At 36.7% G+C, this 13484-nt stretch overlaps 2 protein-coding genes and 1 long non-coding RNA gene across 6 annotated transcripts in view; 1 reads left to right on the top strand and 2 right to left on the bottom strand.

Annotated features, from left to right (window-relative positions):
* LOC122140618 overlaps positions 1–920 on the bottom strand; it is an 18302-nt gene extending 17382 nt beyond the window's left edge. The window contains exon 1 of the long non-coding RNA XR_006157203.1: positions 785–920. This is a non-coding gene — a long non-coding RNA (uncharacterized LOC122140618). The remainder of the gene's footprint in view (positions 1–784) is intronic.
* Positions 285–11648, top strand: LOC109103049 (N-acetylneuraminate 9-O-acetyltransferase-like). The gene is made up of 18 exons (XM_042744880.1): positions 285–1039; positions 2170–2266; positions 2344–2464; positions 3860–3898; positions 4021–4083; positions 4178–4222; positions 4307–4430; positions 4511–4713; positions 4799–5212; positions 5305–5394; positions 5487–5606; positions 6571–6727; positions 6857–6936; positions 7019–7120; positions 7225–7365; positions 7436–7513; positions 7805–7897; positions 9825–11648. The coding sequence occupies exons 1-18, from the start codon at positions 487–489 to the stop codon at positions 10074–10076; spliced, it is 2772 nt and encodes a 923-aa protein (XP_042600814.1). The 5' UTR covers positions 285–486; the 3' UTR covers positions 10077–11648.
* Positions 11580–13484, bottom strand: part of LOC109103047 (epsilon-sarcoglycan-like) — a 16857-nt gene continuing 14952 nt past the window's right edge. For 3 of the 4 annotated variants that reach the window (XM_042744882.1, XM_042744881.1, XM_042744884.1), the window contains 3 exons: positions 12697–12740; positions 12391–12428; positions 11580–12299 (listed from right to left, as the gene is read on the bottom strand). In XM_042744882.1, coding sequence (XP_042600816.1) covers positions 12249–12299; positions 12391–12428; positions 12697–12740 — 133 coding nt within the window. In that variant the 3' untranslated portion in view covers positions 11580–12248. The remainder of the gene's footprint in view (positions 12300–12390; positions 12429–12696; positions 12741–13484) is intronic. The other variant, XM_042744883.1, reaches the window with a different exon arrangement.

Raw genomic sequence — 13484 nt, forward strand, 5'->3', positions numbered from 1 at the left:
TTAGGATATGGGTGGGGCAAGAGGTGGTGGTACAGGGGCATTGAAACCAGCTAAAATCTGATTGTTGCCTTAGTGACTTTGTACTGGATCATTATTGGTAGCTGGAAGCCATATAAATTCATTCTTAACTCATGAAGGTTTCTTTGGTCTTGTCTTTAAGAATTATGGTTCTAACACTTTTTGACTGTTCAATATCAATGTTATTAAACAGCAATGGGATTCATATAAGATTTGCAAGTAGTAAACTACGCCACCAGTATCATATATAAAAGAATTTCAGTTCAGGTGGTGGTTAACACTGGTTTGTTCGCATAGTATCTAAAGAATTGCCCTCGGAATATTTCTTTTAATTGACAAGTGATTTCTCACACCCTCACAAACTGTTTAAAACTGCTCATCTTACACAACACAATTTTTAGTCCCAACCAAAACAACTTGTTATGCAAGATAACAAGTGAACTCTAGCACTGATTTGTTGAGGAACGCATGTCTAATTCAGAAAAGCATTTAACGACTGTGTGTCTTGATCAAACAAATGATACTGGTTGTGGCGGTTCAAGAAATAGAGGGAATAACTTAAAACGTTTAACATTAACAAGGTTTGGTTTCTTCCAGTTTTACAATTGGGCAGGACACTATAAAGAAAAAAAAAGAACGAAACTTGGCGAGATTTCTTTAAAGCGTTGGAAGGCAGAAGAAAGCAATCAGGGTAAAGTTAAACCTGATGTAGATATGATAGTTGAGGCAACCGCAGCAGAAGGAGTGCAATCGGACTCCAACAAACCTGCTCTGCTCGCGACAACAGAAGCTGAGGCGCACGCGGGAAGCGAGCACGCGCCGCTCGGCTCGGACTCCGTCAGCTTCGCCGCAGCTCGTCTGTCTGCTTGTTGTCATGGAGGAGCCAAGATGGCGGTCCTGGCCTATAGCCTAGGCAAACGGGAAATAAATCAATATTTCAGCATCAAAAATGCAAAACTGCTGTCTGTCGCCGCCGTCGTCCTTCTCACTGTGTTTCACACGGCTTCTCGACATTATGGAGGTGAGTGTTTGTGTGGCGGTGTGTGAGAAAGAGCTGCGTGTTTGTGTTAGCGTCAATGCTAATGCTGTCACTCAATGTTTTCTGGGAGCGTGTGCGCGTGTCTGTCACTGCTAGATAACAGTTGCAGCTTTGCCCGTGAAAACACTAATAAACTGTGACCGTTTTTTTTTTTTTTTTTAAACGGACGTCTGTTTTGGTGTAATTTTATCATGAAGCAAAGCATTGTACCTGTCAAAGATTTTAGCTAATCAATAACAGATCAAAACTAAAACCAGTGTTGTCTCCCAGCTGGTCTGTAATCAGCCTTGCATTTCCAGTTAGACTTCATTCTTTGACGCATAGCGCCCAGTAGACCGTAACTTAAAAACAGGTGCCATGTAGTGTTTTGGAGGGGCATTATAGGCGGGTCTGATACCCAAAAATAGATAGTCTACGTGGTTCACTAGATTTTGAAATCCAGCCAAACGCATACATAGTATTTTGAAGGTTTATTACAGGTAACATTCATCTAGTCATGCTTGTGTTGCCTGAGATTAAAGCATAATATTGTTATTGGTCATATCTTAATGTTTAGGCATGTTCAGGTGATATTATTGTCCTCAGTACTATCTGGATTGCACAATGAATATATCATCTCCTTTTATAATCAGTGACGAGCCCATCTAAAAATGAATTTGTATTGTTTACATCATGTACTTAGTATGTTGAAAATGATTTGAAATGTGTAGATATGGTCTAAATATGTAATGTAAGCAAACATTCTATTCTCTTACCATGCTGACATAGAAGCTGTATGAGAAGCACAAGGAGGAACAATATATCGAAACTGAAAAGCCTTTATACACTATTTTTAAATCTTTATGTTGTAGACTTATCAGATGGACATGTCTGGCCTGCACTGTGGTTTTGCTGTTTTCACATGATTCTTCTAATGCTGATTTGATGCTCACTTGTATAATCAGAGATGAAAACATTTATGCTGTTTAATATTATGGAAACTGTGATGGATTTTTTTTCAGATTTTTTTTTGGTGAATAAAAAGGAAAAATCAAATCTTACAAACCCCTAACTTAATTATATTATTCTTTGTATTTGGTTTATTCACTGTAATTATGCGTTGTTTCTTTCAGGCAGTGACACATGTGACTGGCTTTTATCCAGTGGGCGTTTTTTAGGGGACAATGTATGGCAGCCCTATGGCTGCATGCTACACAAGTACAAAAACACGTAAGTCATGTTGTGACTGTGATGCATGTGGGATTGAAATGTGGGCTGGAATTTACAGTCCTTTTATTGTCTTTCAGTGAAGCAAAGTTTTGCCTCAGAGAGAAGAGAATAGCATTTGTAGGAGACTCTAGAATACGTCAGCTCTTCTATTCTTTCATCAGAATGATGAACCCTGAGGTGAAAGAAGTTGGGAACAAGGTTTGTTGTTGCTATTCATTTCAGTAAGCCTTCTTTTGGTTAACTGATATAATGCATTTCAGACCAGAGTGAGTATTTACTTCAAAGTCGTATTTTGTTCAGTGTAGAATGGCCCCCAGGCAATTGAAACTTTAATAAATGTGCCATTCAAAGGATGCAGTTTAATTAAAAAGGAAAGGGTGTAATTGTTCCTGTTTACCAGAATGTTACCGCTGGTATTTCAAAATATGCCCCCGAACAAAATTAGTTTATTATAGACAATAACCTGGGCACAGGAATATTTGTGTGTGTGGCAGATGTTTATCATTTTTTAGGACTTTTATAAAACATGATTCATTCAATATGTGAGTGAAAGTGTAGATATAAATGATTCAAGGTCACTATGAAATAAAAACAGACAATTCTTATTTTTTTATGGAATAACCATAGTTTTAATTTAAAAAATCCCTTCACCCTCCCCTCCATAGTGACCTACAATCTGATAAATTCCAGATGAACAAAATCAAGTCCCATGCTAGATGTTTTCCCTGTTTCGATAGCTGCTACACTTGTACACTGATTTTCATAGACCGAAATTGCATGTCACCCTGCACAGATATGATTTCAACAATGCAATTTAAAATGCTCTTTACTGTCACCATGTCTCTCAAACACACACACAGTCACAAACATCATATGTGACCCTGGACCATGAAACCATTCTCAAGTAGCACAGGTATATTTGTAGCAATAGCCAAAAATACATTGTATGGTTCCATGAAGAGATTTTGTAAATTTCCTACCATATCAAAACTTAATTTTTGATTAGTAATATGCATAGCTAAGAACTTAATCTGGACAACTTTAAAGGCAATTTTCTCAATATATTTTTATTTATTTTTTTGCACCCTCAGGTTCCAGATTTTCAAATAGTTGGCCAAATATTGTCCTATCCTAACACACCGTACATCAATGGAAAGCTTATTTATTCAGCTTTCATGATATATAAATAATTTCAGTGGTTGCAGTTCTCTGTTCTTCCCTGTTGTGACACATATTCAGGTTAAATGGCTTCTCTGAGAAAATAATTGAGAAAATAATAGCTATTGCAGCAATCGCATGTTTGCTGAAAGGGAGACTTTATTGTCCCGCCTTCATGCCAGTGAACTTGTCATCTGAGAAGAAATGAGATGTCGTTCCAAGTGGGAAGGGAAGTTATTTTGATTAAAGATGACGAGGCATTTGAATTATAAATAAATAATACACATGGATAAATCATTTATAATAAACACTGTGATATTCCATTAAAAAAGAGAACAAAATGAATTCTAACAATGCATTTTATAAAGATATCATTTATTGTGTTTTAAGTTAATTATAATTTTTTTTTCTTGTTCTTCTCTATTGTTCCACCAGCATGAAAACATCCCTTTTGTAGATGGTGATTCCACTGTCGTAAGTATTTTAAATTAGTTGTGTCCTGTACAGCAGAGAGTTTCATTTTATTTGAGCTGTGATTCCATTACAGTTAGCCTATTAATTGTTATATAACAACTCCGGATGTGTTTACCTTTTAGGACTTCCTGTGGTATGCTGAAGTGAACAATTCCTTGAAGGAACAGTTGATGTTATGGACAGAGGTAAAGACAATCAAATTGCACTGCATAGAAAGCAGGCAAGTTATTAAATCACAGGCTTAAGACTCTGGTCTCATCTCTCATCTCATGATTCTAGGGATCTGCTTCCAAACCACATGTCATCATCATCGGTGCTGCTACGGTGAGTTCCTGTTTGCAGTCATAATGTATTCAGGTGCTGTTTTTGAAAATCCTTCTAATGATAGATGTTTGTGGATTCCAACAGTGGTCCATTAAGTTGCACAACGGCAAGAGTGAGGCACTCTTTCAGTACAAAGCCAACCTCACGGCTATATCAGACACGCTGGAAAAACTAGCAGAGCACAGTGAAGTCTATTGGGTTCTGCAAGGTTAGTTTTTGCAATTCAGATCCTCTGGAATGATGACTTCACATGTTTGTCTCATGTGTTTGCCTTGTCTGTTTATGTAGATCCTGTTTATGAAGACGTGCTAAGTGACAGTCGAAAGATGATCACAAATGAGCAGATAAATCTGTACAACGAGGCAGCTGTTAGCACTCTGAATACCAGCAAAAAGAAGGTCAGGTTCTTAGAGGCCTCTCGACAAGCTGCTATGGAGACCATTTCCCAGTCGGTGGATGGCTTGCACCTTCCTGAGAGCACAAGAGATGTTGTAAGCCTCTGGTTGAGATTAGTTTTGCAATTAATAACTATTTTATTCTTTTTACTTTTATGACTAATATTTACCCACTTCTCAGGGCGCCACGGTTCTGATGAACTCCATGTGCAACAAGATCCTGAAGCCCATTGACGGCTCTTGCTGTCAGAGCGCTCCTCCCCTAAGCGTCCTTCAGAAGATAGCTGCTGGTCTCTTTCTGCTGTCCATCATCATCTTCCTCATCCTGGGCTATAGTAGACATCATAAGAGCAGACACCTTCCTGATGTGGAGAGCGGAGAGGAGAAGAAACCCCCTGTTGTTGTGGGTCAACTGAACCCAAAGGGACCTTTAATGGCCATCTGCAAAATGAGCCTTATCATGTTATACTTCTACCTGTGTGACAGGGCAGACATTTTTATGAAGGAACAGAAATTCTATACACATTCTACCTTTTTCATCCCTCTCATCTACATCTTCGTTCTGGGCATCTTCTACAGTGAGAACAGCAAAGAGGTAGCGCAGGCTCTTGGGAAATTGTTCTAGTCTCAAATGCTGTTTAAATGTTTCTATTGATTTTCTTATACAATTTTTATTTCTCTTTCCAGACGAAACTCCTGAACAGAGAACAAACGGATGAATGGAAGGGTTGGATGCAGCTGGTTATCCTTATTTACCACTTTTCTGGAGCTAGCACTGTATGGTCATTAATAGCTTGGATTTAATAGCATTGGATTACTTTGCTTTGCTCTGGTATTACAAGTAACTGCACTCTCCTTTGTTTTCTCAGTTTATACCTGTGTACATGCATGTCCGTGTCCTGGTAGCTGCGTATCTCTTCCAAACAGGATATGGACACTTCTCGTTCTTCTGGCTGAAGGGAGACTTTGGAATTTACAGAGTGTGCCAGGTACTTGTTGCCAGACTTCTTATCTTGTGTTCCCGTATTCATGTAGCAGTGACTGACATATGGTCTTCTTCTAAAACAATAAGGCAAAGTCCTCTGTAAAATGTTTTTATTTTTATTTTTTGGACCAATGTATTTCATTTGACGTTTCAAAAGAATTTTATACTTAATTTAATAATTTCAAAATAAATTACTACTTTCATTCAGCATATGTGCATTAATAAAATAACTAAATGCTGCTAAATAAATAGCATAAATGAATGCTGGTTTTAACTGTGTTCATCAAAGAACTGTGAAAAAACGGATCATGGTTTCCACAAAAATATTAGTCAAACACAACTGTTTTCAGCATTAATGATAAAAAGAAAAGTTTCTTGAGTAGCAAATCAGCATGTTAAAATGATTTCTGAAGGATCACAGGAACAAATTACACTTTAAAATACATTAATATAGAAAGCAATTGTTTTAAATAAGTAAATAATACATTTAATATTATTTCACAATATTACATATATTTATTTTTAAATATAAAAAAATTCTATAGACCCCGAACTTCTAAACAGTAGAGTATATTATAAATATATTTATTAAAGCCAAAATCAGAATATGGCATGATTTATCAATATTATGCAGTATTATGAATAATGTTATTTATGATTAAATATTAAGTTTTTTTAACATTTTTACTCTGCATTTATTCAAAAATATATATAATAATACAGTAACTTAAAATACTTATTTTTTTAATAACTATGAACTGTAATTTTTTTTTTCTTTTTTTTTTTTAATTTTCACCTTCCATGTGGATTATTGTTACAAATTTTTGTTACAAAGTAGATGTGACCAAATTGCTTATCAATGTAAATATTAATAATGGCAACATTTAGAGAAAAATGCTTTATAAAAAAAATAATGCATAACTGCACAGCATGATATAAACAATGTGTCCTCTCTCTCTGTCTTTTAGGTTGTGTTCAGGCTTAACTTCCTTGTGGTGGTGCTGTGTCTGGTTATGGACCGGCCTTATCAGTTTTATTACTTTGTGCCTCTTGTCACCTTTTGGTTTGCAGTTATTTATGCTACAATGGCATTGTGGCCACAGATTCTTCAGAAGCAAGCCAATGGTAATAGAAGTTATACAACAGTATTTGCTGTTATTCATTTAATAGACATCAAACAATCCTAAAATTATTTTTAAACATATAAAATAAATCAAGCCTTGTAACATATTTTTCCCTTTTAATTATGTACAGGTAGTGCATTCTGGAATCTGGCACTATTGTTGAAACTTCTGGGTTTGCTTCTTTTCATCTGCTTCTTTGCATACTCACAGGTAAGTTTCTCTCTTACCATAGGACTGTTAAGACTCGTTTTGATATAAATATGTGCATTTAAATCTTTTGCATTTGTTGCAGGAACTATTTGAGGCTGTTTTTTCTTTGTGGCCGGTTTCAAAGCTCTTTGAACTGCAAGGTAGCATCCATGAGTGGTGGTTCAGGTGGAAACTAGATCGATTTGTATGTAAAACATCCTTTCTTTTGAATAAATAGGAAGTGTAAAACATTTGTCAGTTTAACATCTTGAAGTAGGCCTAACAGATTTCTGCTCTTTTGAATGCTAGGCCGTGATCAATGGGATGCTCTTTGCCTTCATATACCTGGTGCTGCAGAAATGTCAGCTTCTGTCTGAAAGCAAAGGAGAGCCTCTCTTCTCCAACAAGATTTCCAACTGTCTGCTCTTCGTCTCTGTGGTGTCTTTTATGGTAAGACTTTTTCTATTTCTCTCTGAAAATAGTAATCTGACTTCTTTACAATTGATTCTTTTGTTCCCAGACGTACTCCATTTGGGCCAGTGGGTGCAAAAACAAGTCTGAGTGTAATGAGATGCATCCATACATTTCAGTTGTCCAGGCAAGTACCCTTTCTACTATGTGCTCTTTCTAATAATGTTTTCTTGCATACGTGTAACAATGGATGATTTAACCAAAACATGAAACATGAAAAAAAAAAAAAGTAAAACAAATCTTTTGACTATTCATAACCTTTATCACAGTTGATTCAGACAGTCAGATGGCTTTTTTTGGAAACAGAAAGAACATTTGTAACCTAAAATAATGGGTCCCTTTCAAAGGGATTTTTGTTTCGTTCTGTTGTGCCTGTGAGGCTGCTGACTTTTCATCACTGTGCTTTTTCTGCCCACAGATTCTGGCTTTCATTTTGATCAGGAATATTCCTGGTTATGCTCGCTCATTGTACAGCTCGTTCTTTGCATGGTTTGGAAAGATCTCCCTAGAGGTAAGACTGTAGAAGCTTTACTGCAAACAAACAAAATAAGTTTTATTGCCAGTGTCATGTTTATTGATATTTTTAGTATACTGTCCATTAGGATTGACATTTACAACTCATCCCTCTTTGATTAAGATTAGGGGTATGATTCTCGCTTCGGTGTGAGAGGTCCCAGGTTCATATCCCGGACGAGCCCCCAATTTCATGTTATGCCTCGTCTAGGGTAAAGGGATAGCATGAAAGAGAGTAAGAGATGGTAGAGTTCTTTTGAAAAGTGAATGAGCAATGTTTTAATGAGCATAAAGGCCCTGGTATACTTCAAACGAAGTTCATTTTCGTTCTTCGTTTGGGGGCAAAAAGAAGTTCGAAAAGGCTTAGCGACGGTATACTGCTTTTGAACATTCCAACACCCGGGGAGGCGGGGTGTACATTAATATAACTTGACTCGCGACACTCGCGCATAACCCCTAAACACAACAACGAAATGATGAAGTGTAGGCAATCTAGGTATGAGACGGGCATCAATGGTCAGAATATTATAGACAAAACAATAATGATTAGCAGCAGTTCAGAGTCAAGTATCATGTTTGCAATACAAAAGAACCATAATCAGTCTTTTATGGCAAGTGTGAATGCCTCATAGTCTGTAAAACTTTAGCATGATGTGGAAAAAAAATATTGGAGTCGGTTTGTTACTTTATTTTATTAGTGTTCATTTTATTAAACTGGATAAATTGTTACACCTTTTTATATTTTATGTGATGTCATGATTTACTTTTGATAAAAACAAAGGTTTATTATTGTATGTTCGTTTGGCATTTCATTTATTGTATACCCTTTAAATTCGCTTACTGAAAGAAAAACAACAGCAGCAGCAGCAGTATGGTTTAACATTTATTTGAAACACATGTATTTGGTACTTGCTACCTTATATCTTTACTTTTTTGTTTAATTCTTTTCATGGCTTTGGAAAACTTGTCTCGGATGTTTCTCAACGTCAGTTTTTGCATAACTCCGGGTCGTCGACACCAAGCTTCGTTGCAGTTTCTTTCTAGGAATTAAATGCTTTCTCTGACTCTTTAAATCTCTCTGCGAGTGATTGCACGCCAAAAAGGGGGAGTTTCAGAACACACCCACCGATTGCGTAACCGCCACAGACCAATGGAAACTCAAAGGTGTGTAGGAGCCAAAACAAACTCCCCCAGAAAGTTTGCTTTGGTCAGCTGTTTCAAACTGCCGAAACAAACTCAAAACGAATTTCATTTCAGCCTGATTTTGTTCGAAATTACGTCATATCAGTTCGTTCTTCGATCTTGTTTGAAGTATATCGGGGCCTTAATAGTTTTACAATACAATTGAGGGAATTTAGCTTGCCCTAGATCACAAAATAAAATAAATTAAAATATACAATTACTTCCCTACCTCCCATCCAAATACAATCAATCAAAGGTTCCAACAAAAAATGTCGTCGGTCTCCCAACCTCCCCAAAATATCGTGTACAATTATTTACAATGTAGCGCTAACAGGTCTGAAAGGGGGCAATCCACAATTAGTCAATAAATGTTCGGTAGCTAGTATTACAAAGTTGGCTAAGCAAACTAACAAACAAACAGTCTTGCACAGGCAAACATTCAAATGAACACACAAAGATATTCTCAGTTTTAGAAGTGACGAAGGAGGCTTTTATAGGCAGCTACGAGTCAGCTGACTGGGCAGGACATGGGACCCATTAGACTGCATGAACCAATCAGGCTTCTTCCTGGACAGAGACACACAAACACCACCCAAAACAAAAGAAAACAGATATAGAACAAAAGGGACTCAACACTACAGTGATATACCTAGTCCACTGCAAATACATGTTTAAAAATGCTGGAAATAAACTATTACAGTGTTTTGAAATCATTCTAACATGCTTCCTATTTTTTCCACCAGCTCTTCATATGCCAGTATCATATTTGGCTGGCAGCGGACACCAAGGGCATCCTGGTCCTCATTCCTGGAAACCCCACTTTAAACATTATCGTCAGCACATTCATCTTTGTCTGTGTAGCTCATGAGATTTCCCAGATCACCAATGACTTGGCCCAGGTGGCCATTCCTAAAGAGAGCGGGCCTCTACTGAAGAGACTGCTGGGGGCAGGAGTCTTTCTAGTTCTGGTACTGATACTGTCCCAAAATGAATAATCCAGGGCAATCAGAGACAGTAGCACACCTCGTCCGCTAAGGATCCTAATGGAGCTGTCTGTATAAAATAAAGGAACTTGACCAGCCTAGAACATTTTTTCCTAGGAGTTGATCCAGGGAATTCTTACGGCATGGGTCTGTATACAAAACTCAAGCTGGAACTGAAGCCAAGGACCTTTGAGCAGAAGCGATTCAGATGATTAAACACAGATTCTTAAAGCAGGATTTTTGCAGTTGAGAAATAACACATACTGTGCAGATAACAACTACACCTGTGCTCTGTCCTCTCTCATAGCTCTGAGATGTGTTTTATGGACAGTATTTAATAATTTATGTTTATATTTTATACAGGGGTATGTGTTTGTGTGTCCTAATTGTCTCCCAGTTTTTAGTTTTAGTACACAACGCCCATGACTGCAAAATGTAAAGGAGTAATACATTCCTGCCTCTCACCTTGTAAATCTGACAGAACTATATAGGCTTGTGCACCAAATGTTTCCATAAAAAAACATAATTACATCTCAAACCGGTTCTGCAAGCACCCCTAGCACCTCACATTTTGTCTCCCTATATCTGACACACCCATTTCAGGTCTTGCGGACTCTACTAATGAACTGATGAGTTGAATCAGGTGCGATAGATAAGGGAGACACAGAAAATGTGCAGTGCTGGGGGTGCTCGCAGGACCAGTTTGAAAACCACTGCTTTAGCTGAACAACCTCTTGTGAAAATGAATCCTTTGGATTATCGAAAGGTAAACATCCATTTATGTGCCCTCATAAAGAACAAACGATGGCCATGAATTTGTTCGCACTACTAATGGAATCCATAAGCATGCGCTGCTTCCATCAGAATGTTTTCCAGAAGTCAATTGCTTGCTCAGTTAATTTTGGGTGGATGCTTGAGGAACCGCTTTTGATGTGAAAAGTGAACTTGGAACTATCAAGACAAAATCATAACACAATATGGTTTACCCTCTATCGATTGCACTGAGTGGGGTGTCCTCCCTGCAGACTTTGAGTCGTTTGAGCCAGTTGTCATTCAGGTTTTTTTTACCACATGGGTTTACTCAGTTCACAAGAATACAGTTTAATGTTAGTGCCAGCTTTGTCTATGATCAGTGACCTCATTATTTATTGTTAAATATACGTCTCCATATCCTCTCTAACCGCTTGAAATTGAAGCCTGACGTTTATGTTCAACTTGATGTATTTCTTTTAATATATTACATGTAAAAAGAGTTACATTTAATTGTCAGTTTACTGATAATGCTGTAAATAGATCCTTCTTTATGTGCCATTGAGAGACAAATGCATATTGTTTTAATAGTGGTACTCCATTATAGTTAGACATTTTGGCTGCAAAGATACATTTACAATGAAACACAATCACATTTTTATGTCTACTTTTCATAGCAGTTAAATATATGTGAAATTTAAAAGCAACTGCAAGGTATATTCATACTTTCTTTCCATCAGTGAAATGCTTTTTTTTTTTTTTTTAATAAGCAAAGCAAAATTTGTACAGTTTGCCATCAACTAGCACATCCATTCAACTGTTTTTTTTTTTTTTTTTCAAACACCCAGTCTGTTCATAAATCAAATTATTTGTATAGTTTGCTTTAAAGAAACCGCAAAGGCCTCAAAGGAATTTTTGTGTGTACAGTATGTTGAAATGGGAAAATATTCATTTAATTTGGAAATGCCTTCATCATCATGTACAGTCAATGTTGACGATAAAACTCTTCTCAAAAATGTGATTTTTATTTTTTATTTTTATTCATCTTCATTTCTGTTTAAATGTCTTCCACTCACCTCCCCAGAACAAACATACACCAGTGTTATTTAGTGGCAAGTGTATTCATTTATTTATCAAAACACATTTGCTCATACAAGAGAACAAACAGACAATATCAGGTCCTAGTAAATGTGCCTCCATTAGTGGCTCACACTAAAAAATGTGAACATTTGACAACATAATTAATGTGGATAGTATTTTAAAGTATTCTTTTAATGTGCCCATTTCAACATTAGTTCTGACGCTGAATAATGTTTGGAAATTGCACTTTTAGACATGTTGTGCATGAGAACACAAAGGCATTGAGCTTGAAGCTACAGCTACACATGCGCATTTGGCAAGATTAAACAGATACAAATGTGAAGCCACATGAGATCACAGGTTAAGCGCTTCGGCCACCTTTCTCTCCTCAGGAATACCATTTACCTACAACGAGAGGAACTCTTTAGAAACGTGAAACAGCTCATCTTGTTCTTTTTTAAAACACATTATCACACATGCAAAGAATAATACTTGCCTCTAGCCTCCGAAAAGTCGTCATACAATAATTATCTCCTTTGTTAGCATGAATGAATGAACAGCATGTTAGACAGGAAGAGATTTCTCAGCCGTCTGATGGCAGTTCATTATGTGTACACTGGGGTTCTCCAGAGAGCAATGAAAGAGGCTAAAGCACCAAGATTGCAATTAACATCTCCTCTGTGAGGATAATGACCTCTGCCCTTAGTTTTTTATGGATAATTTAGGAAAATGTTTAAATCTATTTGCTGTTCATATCAATGGGATGAAAAGCTTAGACATCAGTTTTCAATGCTTCACTTACCAGAGGACTGCTGCTGTGGTATTTGGATCTGATTTTGAAGATTTCTGTAAATAGAGACGAAGGCAAAGATTTGGCCAAGATGCTCATCACTAGCACTCCAGAACTGATTCCATTAAGTAAAAATAGAATAATGAGGGTCGGTTGCATTAAAAGGTCTTGCATAAACTAAAACAACAACAACAGAGTTTTATGCACTTATTCTGCAACAGTGCAAAAGAGACACTGCGATCAGTGTCTGACTCCTGAACTAATGGCTCTAATGAGTCCATACTTGTCAGTAAATAGAAAGAAATACTCAATACTAGTCAACTCAACCAGTGCAGTTTATTTTTCCAAATGAATGAATGATTTAAATGTGAATGAGTCTGTTCTTTTTAAGCAATCAAACATACAAAAGAGACAGTTCACCCAAACTGTTATGTTTATTCTTGGGTGAACTATCACTTTAAATTAATGTAGTTACTGACAAAAATGTACGTACATAGTTATTGTATGAAGATACAAATTAATGTCTTTTGTCAGAAGCATTTTACTTTTGTTTAATTCTGTTGTTTAATATAAAATGAAAGCCAATTATTGGATTGCATTTGTGCAAACATCTTTTGCAAGAATGGTTTTAAAATTATTAATAGAATAGAATAATAGAATAATTAAAATGATCTATTACACATTTGGCAATGGAACTGAATTTCCCTTTCAAGGGAACTTCGAACTGCGTCCTCTAGGGGTCGCTATGGGGAACACCTCGTCGTGACCCGTGTCTGAAGCATACAAATGAAAAAACACCA

The sequence above is a fragment of the Cyprinus carpio genome, chromosome B19 (genome assembly GCF_018340385.1).
Source record: "Cyprinus carpio isolate SPL01 chromosome B19, ASM1834038v1, whole genome shotgun sequence".
In the NCBI taxonomy this organism is placed as follows: Eukaryota; Metazoa; Chordata; class Actinopteri; order Cypriniformes; family Cyprinidae; genus Cyprinus; species Cyprinus carpio.